At 42.5% G+C, this 15,926-nt stretch overlaps 1 protein-coding gene across 6 annotated transcripts in view; it reads right to left on the bottom strand.

The window, feature by feature from the left end:
- Dglucy (D-glutamate cyclase) overlaps positions 1-15,926 on the bottom strand; it is a 118,680-nt gene that overhangs the window by 5,793 nt on the left and 96,961 nt on the right. For all 6 annotated transcript variants that reach the window (XM_074067323.1, XM_074067322.1, XM_074067321.1 and 3 more), the window contains 3 exons: positions 14,474-14,622; positions 12,347-12,466; positions 2,003-2,154 (listed from right to left, as the gene is read on the bottom strand). In XM_074067323.1, the coding sequence (XP_073923424.1) occupies positions 2,003-2,154; positions 12,347-12,466; positions 14,474-14,622 (421 nt within the window). The remainder of the gene's footprint in view (positions 1-2,002; positions 2,155-12,346; positions 12,467-14,473; positions 14,623-15,926) is intronic.

A 15,926-nucleotide genomic window follows, 5' to 3' on the forward strand; every position in this document is an offset into this window, starting at 1 on the left:
ATGGTTGGCTGCGGGACTTGTTACAAACGCTGATCCCATTTTAGCTTTTGTCCTCCAGGTTCAACACCCAGGAATTTTGCTGCTCCTAGGAGTGCGTTCCTCTTCCACAGCTTGGAAACCAACCCAGTGGGTCTCCAAGTGTGGTCCCAGAGAAGCAGCGTACACAACACCTGGGAACTTGTCAGGATCCAGGTTCTCTGACCACCCCAGATCCCCTGAATCAGGAAACCCGAGGGCAGGGTCAGCACTGTGCATTTAACAAGCCCCTCAGATGACAGATGCTTCTAGAATTTGGGAAGCTTGGCTCCCATAAGTACTTCATTCATTGACTTAGCAAGGACTTACCCAGCACCCAGCACTGGGTTTCCCTCTGCTGGTTGCTGGAAAAGCAGATAAAAGACCTGGTAGCTGACCTCCAGGTATTTGCTTTTAACATGTACTAATTTATGCCTTTTGGGGGCCAAGCCAGGAAAGTGGAGCCAGATGTGTAAGACAGGTGCATGAGGTTGTTTCAGACAGGCTGGGAATGGTGCTGGGCCAGCCATCTGCTCCTGCAACCTCTGCCTTTGGCCTGCTTTTGTCTCTTGGGCTGAGAGGTTGTCTATCCTCTGCTCCCAGAAAGCTATTCAGTGTGTGAACCAGCACCCTCCACGGTCTGTCTCTCCATGTTCCCTGCCCTTCTGCTGGCTCACAGGTCATACCTGATTGGGCCTTGGCCCCAATTTCCAAGGTCCAAATTACCCTGGCAAATTTTCCATGGAAGTCAGACTGGTCCTCTGGGTCCCTAAATCTGGTCTACCAGCTGTTCCTCCAGGTGGGATAGGTCCCACCCCTGCAGAAAGGAGGTGGGCTTGAGTCTGGAAATAATGTTGCAGGGAAGGGGCGAGGACAGCCCCATGGAGGGCTGTGGAAGCAAGCTGGGTGGACAATCCAGCTTGGCCTGGGGACAGGATTGCCAACACCAATATTCAGGGCTGGTTATGGCTCCTATCTACATATCTGAGTTCACATGAGTTAGGTATGTGTTAGATGTGTGTGTGCTGATGACATCCCTCTGTCCTGGGCTATAGGACACACCTGGAGCTGCACACAGGTCTTCAGGTCATTTACTCTGTGGAGCTTGGACAAAGCCACAGTGGGTTCTGATTCCTTCACTTTCCAAAGCCCTGCAGAGCTCCTTAGTACCTCTCAGGTAGAATCCTCTGTGAGGAAGTCATGGCTCTGGTTCTGGCTAACATGGTCTCCCTCTTCCCAGTGTTTCTTGATGGCTCCAGCCAACTAGGACAATTGGACAAAACCTTGGGTCCTTGCCCAGAAAAACTCATATATAGGAATAATTTTGGAAACTGTTTCAGGGGTCTCTTGGACTCCCTGCTTGTGGTTCCTGAGCTCAGAAGCCCTCCTCTGACTTCTATCACACCACTGCCTATAGTCCTCCATCTAGGAGCAATCTCATCAAACCAGCACTGAGCTGTCCTTAAAGCAGTGCCTTTGTTCTAATTCTTCTCAACTGTGATGTCCCCTCCTATCTGGTGGATTGCCACCCTACATGCCCTTAAGCCTTAGTACTTGCCACACCCCAGAGGTACTTGCTGGGTTGTCAACTCCTTGGAGGGGATGATAAGGACACCCACTGACCACTATCCAGAAGGTGTCTTGCATGGGTCAGGCCTTTAGCTGAGTTTCCCAGTTTTACAAATAAAGAAACTGGGGCTGAGATGGGTTATGCATATTGTCTAAAGTCAAACTGAAAGGTAAAAGATAATTCACAATAGGTCTTAAATATGACTTAGGATCAGTATTAGGTCAAAGGATTGTCTGTCCCTATCCTCAGGCCCAGGGAAGCTGGGAGACCTTGCCTCAACGCCAGCTCTGCCTCTGGCTTCTGACCACCAGCAGCAGGGTGCTTGCCCTGGGCTTATGGTGAGGCACAGCTGGCCTACTTATACCTCACCCAGCAAGAAAGTTGCTTCTGTACCAATGGCCTGCCAGGGTGTGTTACCTTAGTGATGGATGGCAGGGCCTGAGTCCAGTTCTGTTCTCCAAGAGCTCTGGAGGGCCCAATTGCCTTCCTCAGATAGCGGCCATGGACCTCACATGAGTTCAGGATGTATAGTGCACAGGCCAAGGCGTAGCCTCCCCAGTTAGAAACACCTAGAGCACCAAAAATAAAGATTCTGTCATAGAATTGTAATGCTTATATGGTCCATCAACCTGCCTCTGGACAGCAGATCTCATCCCAAAGCACAGTCCCAGACCACAGGCACCAGGATCACCTGGGAACTCCAGGTTCACCTGAGCTCCAGCCCAGACAACCAAATGAGAAACTCAGCAGGAGAGGAGCGGAGCAAGCAGGTTTTGGTGAGCCCTTCAGTTGAGTCTGATTCAAGCTAAAGTTTGAGAACCAGTTCTTGAAGCCTTTTCAGTGATACACTGGACAATAAACCACCAGAATAAAAGATTTGGACACTAACCCTTGGAACCCATTCCAGAACTCCCCACATTAAGCAACTCTAACAATGGCTGACCTGAATCCCTCAGGCTACACAGAAGTTTATCTTCCAGGGTTATAGGGAGTGGTCCATTATGACATGTTGCATCACCCCTTCATGTGCTCAAAGATCACCCCTAAATCAGCCTTAGAAGTCCCTTCCTGCTCTGTCACCCAGTCCCTCAGGGTTTATTCCCCAGTGTGGGAACCATCTCATGGCTCCTCTTCGATACCTGCTGGGGTTCTCTATTCTGCTGAAGAAAGTTTAATGAGGGGCCTGCTAAACTTTAGGTGCTGGAACATCAGAAAAGAGAGAAGCTCCTGACACAGAGGTAGAGCTGGCCACAGCGTGGGGCAATCTGTCAAGGAGACGTTCACAAAGGATTATGGGAGCTTTGAAGAGGGGCCTCTAATTCTGACTGGTCAGGAAAGATCCACAGAAAAAGAGTCATTTAATGTGGGCCTGATAGTCTGGGTAGAATCTTGCTAGAGGAGGAGTGGAGGCAGTGGGGGGCATTTTATATAAACATACAAATAAAACCCCTGTGAGTACAACATCATGTGCGTGACCATATAAGGCCTCCAGCAAAATCTGGGGGGCTGAAGACACCTGATAATAATACCATATTTCACTGATTCTAAGATGTGTTTTTGCTACACTTACTCTTTAAAATTGACAAATGTCTTATAGTCATATCTTACAGTTGTCGTTGGGCATTTTCCTTTCTTAGTGAGACACTAAATAATGTTAATTTTTGTCATCAATGGCATCTTTTCCATTCAATGGGAAAGAGTAAATTGCTTTGATTGACTGTTCACACTCTGTGGCCCTGCTATCAATGCCTTGCCTTACCTAGATCAGCTCCTGCAGTCTTTTATAACTATTCTTTCACCGGATGCGGGGAAAAAGGAACCCTCTTACACTGTTGGTGGGAATGTAAACTAGTACAACCACTCTGGAAAAAAATTTGGAGGCTACTTAAAAAGCTAGACATTGATCTACCATTTAATCCAGCAATACCACTCTTGGGGATATACCCAAAAGACTGTGACACAGGTTACTCCAGAGGCACCTGCACACCCATGTTTATTGCGGCACTATTCACAATAGCCAAGTTATGGAAACAGCCAAGATGCCCCACCACCGATGAATGGATTAAGAAAATGTGATATCTATACACAATAGAATTTTATGCAGCCACGAAGAAGAACGAAGTGTTATCATTCGCTGGTAAATGGATGGAATTGGAGAACATCATTCTGAGTGAGGTTAGCCTGGCCCAAAAGACCAAAAATCGTATGTTCTCCCTCATATGTGGGACATTAGATCAAGGGCAAACACAACAAGGGGATTGGACTTTGAGCACATGATAAAAGCGAGAGCACACAAGGGAGGGGTGAGGATAGGTAAGACACCTGAAAAATTAGCTAGCATTTGTTGCCCTTAACGCAGAGAAACTAAAGCAAATACCTTAAAAGCAACTGAGGCCAATAGGAAAAGGGGAACAGGTACTAGAGAAAAGGTTAGATCAAAAAGAATTAACCTAGAAGGTAACACCCACGCACAGGAAATCAATGTGAGTCAACTCCCTGTATAGCTATCCTTATCTCAACCAGCAAAAACCCTTGTTCCTTCCTATTATTGCTTATACTCTCTCTTCAACAAAATTAGAGATAAGGGCAAAATAGTTTCTGCTGGGTATTGAGGGGGTAGGGGGAGAGGGAGGGGGCGGAGTGGGTGGTAAGGGAGGGGGTGGGGGCAGGGGGGAGAAATGACCCAAGCCTTGTATGCACATATGAATAATAAAATAAAATAAAAAAACTATTCTTTCACCAACACCACAGTGCCTTGATTACTGTAGCATTATAGAAAGTCCATAGTCAGGTAGTATCAGTCCTCTGATCCTGTTCTTTTTCAATATTAAGTTGGCTATTCTAGATCTTTTGTCTCTCCATATAAACTTTAAAATAAGTTTGTTGGTATCCATGAAATAACTTGCTGGGACTTGCGTTGTTGATATTGCATGGAATTTATAGATCAATAACTGACATCTTGACAATATCAAGTCTTCTTATCCATGAACATGGAATATCTCTCCATTTATTTAGTTTTTCTTTGATATCCTTCATCAAAAGTATTGTATGTTACCTCTAATAGATGGTACATATTATATATATATATGTTATATATTATATATGTTACACATATATATGTTATATATTATATATATGTTACATATATTATATATATTATATATATATATATATATATATGTTGTTAGCTTTGTACCTAAGTATTTCATTTGGGGGGTGTTAATATAAGTGACAATGTGTTTTTAATTTCCAATTCCACTGTTCTTTGCTGGTATATTGGAAAGTGATTGACTTCATGTACTAACTTTGCATCCTACAACCTTGTTATAATCATTCATTAGTTGTAAGAGGTTTTTTGGTCTATTCTTTTGAATTTTCTATATAGATGATCATGTCATCTGCAAATACAATTTTATTTCTTTCTTCTCCATCCGTATACTTTTTCTTTCCTCTTCTTGTCCTATTGCGCTAGCTAGGATTTAAGTACAATGTTGAAAAGCAGGTTAGAGGGGACATTCTTGCTCAATAGAAAACTAGTTCTCATCACTAAGTTCCATATATTAGCTGTAGGGATTTTTGTTGACATTCTTTGCAAAGTTGAGGAAGTTCCCCTCTATTTCTAATTTGCTGAGAGTTTTTATTGGATTTTTTTTTTTTAAGATGGAGTCTTACTATGTAGCCCAGGATGGCCTTGAACTCAAGATTCTCTTGCCTTCGCTTTCTGAAAGCTGGAATTACAGGTATAATGCATTCATGCCCAGCTAGGTTTTTAAACATGCTTTTTCTATATCTACTGATCTGATTATGTGATTTTTCTTCTTTATTGATGTGATGGATTTCATTGATGCATTTTTAGATGTTGAACCAGCCTTTCACATCTGGGATAAATCTCACTTGGTCAGTGAGTTACTTGTATTCTTTTTTTGATTCAGTTATCAATACTTTGTTGAGGCTTTTTGCATCCATGTTCATGAAAGATACTGATCTGTAGTTTCTTTTCTTTGTCTGGTTTTGGTGTTAGGGTAGTTGGGTTCACACATGAATTAGAAAGTATTCCTTCTGCTTCTATCTTCTGGAAGAGATTGTAGAGAACTGGTATATTTTCTTCTTTAAATATTTTAGAATTCACCAGGGGACCCAGCTGGAGCCTAGTATTTTCTGTTTTGAAAGGTTGTTAATTATTGATTCAATTTCTTTTAGGTCTATTCAGATTATTGCTTTTTGTAGGCGTTTTGGCAGTCTGTCTGTAAGAAGTGGGTGCATTCCATCTAGGTCACCAGATCTGTATGCATGTAGCTGTTCATGATATTCCTCCATGAGCCTTTCAATGTCCACAGGATCTACAGGGATGTCCCTTCTTTCATTTCTGATATTAGTAATTCTTTTTTTCCTTTCCAGTACTAGGGATTAAACTCAGGGTCTCAAACTTTGTAGGTTGGTATTAGTAATTTGTGTCTTTTCTCTCTTCTTTTTTTGGTGACTGACTGGAGGTTTATCCATTTGATTGAGCCTCTTTCAAAGAAGCAGCTTTTGGTTTTGTTGATGTCCTCCATTGGGTTCATATTTTTAATTTCATTGATTTCTGCTCTAATATTTTAAAACACATTTTTATTAGTATATGATAGTTATACGGGAGGTTTCATTGTGACATTTTCATATATACATGTATTATACCCTAATTTGATTCATCCCCTCTATTATTCTCTCTCCTACTGCATTCCACTTCTTAAAGTGACTCCAGCAGGTTTCAATGTTCCATATACATACCTGTATAGAAAGTACATCAATCATATTCACCCTCCTTTACCTTTTTTTTTGGCAACACTGAGGCTTGAACTCAGGGCCTCAGACTTGCTAGGCAGACACCTTACCATTTGAGCCACTCCACCAGCCCTTTTTTGTGTTGGGTATTTTTGAGATAGGGTCTCAAGAACTATTTGCCTGGGCTGGCCTTGAACTGTGATCCTCCTGATCTCTGTATCCCAAGTAGCTAGGATTCAGGTGTGAGCCACTGGTGTCTGGCTCTCCTTTACCTTCTTCATTTATCCTCTCCTCCCACTCACCTGCTAGTGCCCTCCTCTTAACATGAGCTGTTTTACATGACCTTCACTGTTTAAGTATCCATTTATTGTTCAGTGGGGATTTTGTCTTGGTATTTTACCGTAAATATATTGTGCTTAAACCAGTCTAGCCCCCTCCACACTCTTTCTCATTCTTTTCCACCTACCCTGTATTGTTCAACAGTTTTTGGTGTATTTTGTTGTGACTTGTTCCTACACAGATGAGATGTATTTCATTATTGTTCACTCTCTATAATTTTTTCTTCTTTTCCTCCCCTCTTAGTCTCCTGTAACAGTCCCACTTTTGGAAACATGCTCTGTATATATTTATATATATGTATATATGATAATGATTGTATTGGAGCTATCTTCCACATATGAGAGAAAACACGCAAGCTTTGTCTTTCTGAGCCTGGGTGACTTCACTTAAGTTGATGTTCTCCACTTCCATCCATAAACTTGCAAATGACAAAATTTCATTCTTCTTTATGGCTGAATAAAGTTCCATTGGATAGATAGATATAGATATAGATACATAGATAGATCACATTTTCTTAATCCATTCATCAGTTGTAGGGTATCTGGGATATTTTCATAGCTTGGCTATTGTGAATAATGCTGCAATAAACATGGGTGTGCAATTGTCTTTATCATAACTGACTTACATTCCTTAGGATATATCCCTAGGAGTGGTACTGCTGGATTATATGGTAGTTCTATTTTTAGGTTTTTTTTGATGACCCTCCATACTGTTTTCTATAGTTTTCTTAGCGGTTTCCCTAGACTTTCCAGTACATATTCACAATTGTTAAGGTTTGAATTTGAAGTGTCCCCCATAGGCTCACGTATGGAAGGCTTGGTCCCCAGATGTTGGCACTATTTTGAGAGGCTCTGGAAACTTTAGTTGGTGGGGTCTAGCTGGAGAAATGTACTTGGGGCTGTGTCTTGTCCTGGGCCCTTCCCTTCTCTTTTCTCTGCTTTCTGGTTGTCAGGAGGTGAGCAATTCTGCTCTAATAAGCCCTACTTCATGATGTTCTGCCTCACTATAGACCAGAAATAATGGAGCCAGATGACCAGGGACTAAAACCTCTGAAACCATGAGCTAAAACCAATCTCTCCTCCTTTAAACTGTCTCTTGGCTATTTCACAGTGATGAAAAGTCTGACTAATGTAATAATCAATCCAAGTTCACCTTCAAAAAGCTCTATACCACACTTCATGGGTAGCACAAGCACTTTATAATAACAAAATATTCCTCATTCCTCCCTCCCATCCCTCGTGTCACTGCCATCCTTCATCTCACATCTATATATATACACACACACACATACATGTATATGTATACATATATACATACATACTCATAGCATATATAGTGGAATACATTGTTGTCATTATTTTGAACAATTATCTTATTATCAAGAATCAAAAACATAAAAGTTTTATTTTACTTTTGCTTATTTTATGCACTGATGCTCTTCCTTTCTCTATGCAGATCCAAGTTTCTGAGCTGTAAAATTTTTTTTTTCTCTGAAGAACTTCTTTTAACATTCTTTGCAAGACAGGTCTACTGGCAACAAATGTCCTTAGTTTGTTTGTCTGAGAAAGTCTTTGTCTCTCCTTTGCTTTTGAAGGAAATTTCACAGGCTACAGAATTTTAAGTTGGTTTTAATGTCTCTACATTTTAAATAGTTCATTCTACTCTTCTTGTTTGCATGGTTTCTGAAAAGTCAACTGTAGTTCTTACCTTTGCTCTCTGTAAGTAAGGTGGTTTTCCCCTCTGGCTTCTTTTAAGATTTTTCCTTTATCTTTGGTTGACTGAAATCTGACTAAGATATGCCCAGGTGTAGTTTTTTGGGGTTTTTTTTTTTTTTGCATTTATCCTGGTTATTGTTCACTGAGCTTCCTGGATGTATGGTTTGGTCTTACTGCTTCAAACATTGCTTTTGTTTCTCTCTTTCTTCCTCTGGTATCCCCATTAGCATAGGCTATACCTTTTGTAGTTGTCACACAGTTCTTGGATATTTTATTCTATTTCTTTTGTTTTAGTCTTTTTTGTTTCCCTTTGCTTTTCAGTTTCGGGGGTTTCTATTGCCATAACCTCAAGCTTAGACATTCTTTTCTCAGCTGTGCTTAGTCTACTAATGAGCCCACCAAGGCATTCTTCATTTCTATTATGGTATTACAGATCTCTGCCTTTTTTTTTTTTGCAATACTGGAGATTGAACCCAGGGCTTCAGGCATGTTAGGCAAATGTTCTACCAGTTAAGCCATCTCCCAGCCTTTTGTTTGTTTTTTCAGAAAGGGTCTATGTTTGCCTGGGGTAGCTTCCTACTCACTATCCTCCTGTTTCCTCCTCATTTCTTTTTGATTCTTAGAATTTTTATCTCTTTGCTTGCACTATCCATCTGTTTTTGCATGATGTCTACTTTTTCTATTAAATTCTTTAGCATATTAACCATACTTTAACATTTTTTTCTGGTTTGAACATTCCAACATTATGTTAACTCTGGTTCTGATGCTTGCTCAGACTCCAAACCGCATTTTTGTGACTTTGTGTATCTTAGAATTTTTTTTTTTTTTTTTTTGGTGTTAAGGTGTTTGAACTCGGGGCTTTGCACTTGCTAAGCAGGCACTTTGTTGCTGGCGCTATACCTGTGGCCCTTTTTGCTCTGGTTATTTTGGAAATAAGGTTTCACTTTTTTCCCAGGCCAGTCTGAACTGTGATCCCTTATTTTATACTTCCCACTGTAGCTGGTATGACATGCCTATACCACTTCACCTATCTTTTTTCTCTTGATATGGAGTCTCATGAACTTTTTTGTCCAGACTGCTCTAAAACTGCAATCTTCCCAATCTCAGCCTCCAAGTAGCTGGAATGGCAGGCATGAGCCACCACACCCATTACTGGTTGAGATGGGATCTTGGAAACTTTTTGCCCAAAGTGTACTCAAACTATGATCTTCCTGATTTCATCCTCCAACGTAGCTGGCTAGGATTACAGGTATGAACTACTGGAGCATGGCTACTTTGTAATTTTTGTTGAAAGGAGGACATAACATACTTGGTTAAAAATATCTGCAATAGCTGGGCACTCGTGACTCACCCCTGTAATCTTAGCTACTCAGGAGGCACAGATCAGGAGGATTTCAGTTTGGAGCCAGCCTGGACAAATAGTTTGTGAGACCCTGTCTCAAAAAAACCCATCACAAAAAAGGGCCGGTGGAGTGGCTCAAGGTATAGGCCCTGAGTTCAAGCTCCAATGCCGCAAAAAAAAAAAAAAAACCCTACAATAAAAGGGCCTTTGGTAATGTGAGGGTAAGATGTGGGAGGAGGGAAAAGGTTCTAGAGTCTTATGAATAGGTATTAGTCTTTCAGTGAGTATATTAGTCATCATTTCATTACTATAATGAAATACTCAAGGCAGGCTACTTTATAAAGAAAAGAGATAAGTCTCTTTGGCTCATGGTTTTGCAGTCTGGAAATCCAAACAGGATGGTGCAAGCTGTAGTGAGCTCCCACTTCTCCAATGACCCATAGCTGCATCATGTCCTTGCACGAGTATGTGTGTGTATGTGTTATGCATCTCTGTGTGTGGTCTCTCTCCCTCTCCTTAAAAACTCACCAGGATTCAATTATAGGGGCTCTACTCTAATGACCTAGTCAAATGTAATCATTTCTTGAAGGCCCCACCTAAAATATCACAGTTGGATTAAGTTTCCCTTCTCCTTTATTTTTGATTGTTTTTTTGAGACTAGTCTTGCTACATAGCCCAGGCTGGCCCCATGCCTGGCAATTTCCATCCTCTTAATGCATTAACACAAGGTTTCTGCTAAGACTTTGGAGATTAAACACCTGCATGAGTTCAGACCATTTCAGTGAGCCTGCACCCCTTGACTGTGGGCATCACCAGAGGGTCTCAGTTATGTCCACATCCCCTTAGGTAGGACAGAAGGCTAAGTTACGTTGGAGTATTTCCTTTCTCTCAACAGGTTAGACTGAAAAAACCCCAAGAGGTTGTGGTAAAATAGTTTCTCCTGTGGTAAAATAGCTCCTCAGATATTGTGAAGAAGAACAGGATGCTCTGGTTTATTTCAAAATAGTTCCATTTCCCCTTTTTCCTGCCCTAAAGAGGAGGGGGATTTTCCTCTGTATTTACTGTGAGACCCTGATTGAGCTCCCAGAAGAAAAACTCACAAAAGAATGGGGGTTTTGTGTGACTGGGTCCCTTGGAGGTTTTAACTCTCAAGCATGTCCACACTGAATGTCCATCAGTTATTTCATATCATAGTTCAGGTTTTCCTGCCCTAGATTGGCTCTCAGGTATGTGTGTATATGTGAAGGTGAGTTGCTCTACCCTAGACTAATTCTGATCATGAAGAGGGAGATCCTTTCTCAGGTATCTGTCAGTTTTCCTGAAACTTGTGGTGAGGCCAAGGCAAGCCAGGCCTTGAAGGACCTGGACACAGGAAAGGTTGGTCCTAAGGCACTAATAAATAGCAGTAGGGGCAGGGTAACCCAAGGCAGAAGCTAGTGAAAGGAGAGGTGGGAAGCCTGTCCCTTGCCCTGTCTTCCTGTCTGCCATGCTATAGGCACAGATGAAAGCAGAGGCCTCCCTGACCATTGATGCAAAATGGTTGACATGTCATTTTCTCTCATCTATCTCTTCTATTGCCCCCATAGCTCATATTGCCATACAATCTGGTATACTCATTTAATGTGCATAGGGTAGGTTTTCAGTGGAAGAGTCATGTTTAGGGTTGCCCAATTTACATCTGAAAATTTTACAATTCCTGCATGTTCTGTCCTGGGGGTGGGGGTATTGAAATGAATAACCTCTGCGAAAGTCAAATGTCACCACAGAGGTGCATGGCAGCTCCCAGGGCCAGAAGCCTGGTACACTTATTTGTTAAGGCTTATTTATCTTCTAACTCTAGAGTGGAAGTTCTATGGAGCAGGTTGTCACCACTATAGCACACAGAACAATGCCTGGCACACAAAAATGTTTGCTGAATGGCTGAATGAGAAGTCAGAGGCTGAGAACCAGGCCTCTTCCCTGCTCTGGTGTCTTCTTGGATTTTCTGACAGAGAAGAAAAGCTTCTGCCTTGGTGTGATGGTTATCTTGACTATCAGTTTGATTGGATTAAGAAATGCCTGGGAGAGCTGGGATGTAGCTCAGTGGTAGAATGTTTGCCTGGCATGCATGAGGCCCTGGGTTTGATCCCTAACACCAAAAAAAGAAAAGACCAAACAAACAAACAACAAACAAAATGCCTGGGAGACAAGTAAATCACTCTTCTAGGTGTATCTGTGAAAGTATTTCTAGAGATGACTGACATGGTAGACAGCAACCAAGGGGGAAGACCCACCCTAAATGTGGGTGGTACCATTCAATAGTGTGGGGCCCAGATGGACCAAGAGCTGAAGAAGCAGCCTGCCAGGAAGATGTGTACTCTCTTCCTCTCTCTGCTTCCTGGCCACTGTGAAATATGCATCTTTTCTACCATGATGCTCTGCCTCACCACAGGCCTGCTAACAGTAGAGCCAACCCACCATGGACTGTAACCCCAGACACCATGGCCCAAATATATCCTTTCTTTTTTAAAGTTGTTTCCCTCAAGTATTTGTCACAGTGACAAAAAAGTGACTAGCACACCTGATCAGACTCTTTCCCCAGGGGGCAGGTATGCAAGTACTCACCAGCAATTACAGCAAAGTCAGCCTCCACATCGCAGGCAATGACATCCCCGTTTCGTATGTGTCTCTTAATGGCCTTCTTGACTTTGCCCATCCCAAGCTCATTGCCTCCATCACCAACCCCTGAAGGGAAGGGAAACTGAGTCAGTACACAGAATTGGGGCAAAATGGGGGTAAGGCAAGGCAACCCCTCTACATGTGCCTTGTGGCCCCAGTGGTTGCCTCTGGATATAGTTTCTGACAAGCAAGAGATGTTCCCCTTCACTAGGAACTTCTCTAGTTGGAAATAAGTTCAAGTTTGGAACTCACCAGAGTGTAGGCATGTCCCTTATTGGGTCACCTTTCTGTAGCCTCTTGGTGGTGGTGCCAGACCCACTGGAGATTAGGGTATGGTGACAGGAACTCCTCTTGAGTGGCTCCCACTTACTGAATGGGATGATATATCAAATGTCTCCCTTTCACACCCTGCTGATTTTTCTCAGAACAGTTTTCTTTTCTTTCTTTCTTTATTTTTTCTTTTTAAAATTTTTCTTTATTCATATGTTCTAACAATGTTTGGGTCATTTCTCCCCCCTTCCCTCACCCCTTTCCTTATCCCCCTGCCCCCTACCACTCCCCCCACCCCCTTGCTACCAGGCAGAAACTATTTTGCCTTTATCTCTAATTTTGTTGAAGAGAGTATAAGCAATAATAGGAAGGACCAAGGGTTTTTGCTGGTTGAGATAAGGATAGCTATACAGGGAGTTGACTTGCATTGCTTTCCTGTACATGTGTGTTAACCGTCTAAATTAATTCTTCTCTTTTGGTGGTACTGGGGATTGAACTCAGAGCCTCATGCCTGCTAGGCAAGTGCTATCCCACTTGAGCTATGCCCCAGTCCTAATTCTTCTCGAACTAACCTTTTCTGTAGTTCCTGGTCCCCTTCTCCTATTGGCCTCTGTCGCTTTAACGTTTCAGAACAGTTTTCTAGATCAGTGACAGCCCATTGAACTCTGGGAAATAATACACCACCTGGAAGTGTTTGAGGGTCCACTAAAGGGGTAGTTCAAAGCCAAGAACAGCCAGCTCCACCAGCGTCCTCAGGATCTTGGAGGTGCCATAGTACAGATTGGCCTTCATTCATGAGGGAAGGAGGATGATTTAGTAGCTCCTGAGGTCCTGATTGCTGATTGCACCTTTGGACTTAGAGACCCTTTCCTTCTCTATCCCAGAAATGCCTCCCCACAGGCCTTGGGTCCTCTGCCTGCCCAGCCCAGAGCAACAGGTCGTGCAAAACCAACCAAGCCAACTTCACTGTGCATGCCACACCTACCGCCTCTTCTGGGAAAGGCCAGCGATTTGCAGAAACTTTCTAATCAGCCCAAAAGGTTTTCATTGTCTCCTACAAACCTCAAACGCCAAAGGGGACTAATGGGTCTGGGAAATACTTTGAAGTGTTTGTATGGAGAGAACAAATAACACAGAACACAGACAGCCCTTAATTATCCTAGGGCCTGAGATCTACCCCCAGAGCAGGTTGCTGCTTCTCCTTGGGGGTTATACTGAACCATTAGAACTTCATAAAAGGTATAATTCCAAAACTGCATAGGACCCTGGGAGTCTGGACTGTGCTCCTAATTTTACTAGTGACACCAATTAGCTAGGCAACCTCAGAACTCCTCTTCAGGCCTTATTTAGACTATATGATTTTATAACTCACAGGAATCTCCTAACTCACAATACAATGGATGCAAAACCTCTTAGAAAACTATAACATTCTGTACAAACACAAATTATCACATTATTATACTATTAACAATGGTAATATGACACTCATCAAGCATTTGATATATTTAAAAATTAACATGTTTCATTAAATGGTACATGATACATTCTATCCTATGTGATCAAAATAGTTCATTATTAGTTTTATTACTTCAGAGTTAAGCCAGCAGAATAAGCTCTAGAAGTGTCACTTCCCTTGCTGCTGTAAGGAAGTTGCCTTTCTAAATGGGAATGTCATTAGCATCTAGACTGATGGTGACAAGCCCAGGCCATCTTTGGAGTGGGGAACTCTTTCCTGTCTTGTGTTTAATAGTCAATAAAAAAGACATTTAGCGTTAACATAGGCTTGTTGAATTCCCCACTCACCAGTTGATGAGATTCCAGGAATCTTCTGTGCTGCAAGGAAAAGATCGTCAATGGGGTCTACTAAATGCTTGATGTTCACCTTCCTTGCATTGTAGTAATTGCCATCGGCAGCCCTTCCAGCACGCTCGATGGCCACCAGGTGGTCAAATCTGCCAGGAAGCAAGCGCAGGAGGTCTTTATGGAGAGTGAGACAGCTTTGCTGGGTCTGGCCTTTGTGTGTCTGTGGGAAGAACTCTTTGTTCTTTCTTTGACTAAACACCTACTCTGTGCAGGGCCTCTCCTGGGGTTCGTTGGTCACATCATTTTATGAAACAGCATTGGGGTCTGTAACATTTTCCTTGTTAGAGTGAGAGGCTATGAGAGCAGGAGGCTGATGGTCTGGGTTACTACAGTGACCATGGGACACTGCTGGTGCCTCACTCAGTGCCCCTTATCCAGCAGAGTAGCCAGCCCCAGAGGAGATGAGTGTGGCTATGGGCCCATCGCTACCACCTTCCAGACTCTTGTTCACTTTATAGACACAAAAGAGTCAGAAAAGGACTTAAAAGAGAAATGAAAGACTTGAACATAAGAGGAACTTCCTTAGAGAGAAAGAGAGAGAGAAATAAGGGACACAGGGCTTGTGGAGTGGCTCAAGCTGTAAGAGCACCTGCCTAGCGAGTGTGAGGCCCTGAGTTCAAACTCCAGTACCACCAAAAAAAAAAAAAAAAAGAAAAAGAAATGGAGAAATAAGGGACTCAGGCGGTATGTCGGTCAGGATGTGGTTGTGGAATTCCATCTCCTAAGCCCCCGTACAAGTCGTCCTGCCACTGGTCTTGGAGGAGTTGCTTAGCTTTCTGACCCTCATTTTCTGCATCTGACATGGTCAAGCCCAGATCTCACACTGCATAGAAAGGTTCGATAAGGAGATTGTCATGGAGATGGAGCCTGCATCTACTTAAAGCTCAGCCAGTGTCAGCTGTAGGTGCTGTGGGTGCTTCAGTTAGCAGGAAGAGTGTCCTGATCCAATTTGAGAACATGAAATTGTATATCTCTCTGGGTCCCACCATGATGGAGTTTTTCAAAAATCTCAATTCTGCTAGGGAACAGTGTGGTCATTAAAATATTAAAATATATATTTAATATATTTAAATATTTAAAAAAAGAATTCCCAGGGGGTGGGGGGAAGAGGGAGGGGGCGGGGGGGGGGTAAGGGAGAGGGTGGGGGAAGGGGGGAGAAATGACCCAAACATTGTATGCACATATGAATAAAAAAAAAGAATTCCCATTTGATTCATCAATTCTACTTCTGGGTATGTAGCCAAAAGAATTGAGAGTGGGAACTTGAAGTGTTCCCAGCAGCACTATTTACAGTAGGCAAAAAGTGGAAGCAACCCATGTGCCCATTGATAGATGAATGGATAAACCAAATGTGTTTCATTCAACTTGAAAAATTCAGGAAATTCTGACACAT

Source organism: Castor canadensis, chromosome 3 (assembly GCF_047511655.1).
Source record: "Castor canadensis chromosome 3, mCasCan1.hap1v2, whole genome shotgun sequence".
NCBI lineage: Eukaryota > Metazoa > Chordata > Mammalia > Rodentia > Castoridae > Castor > Castor canadensis.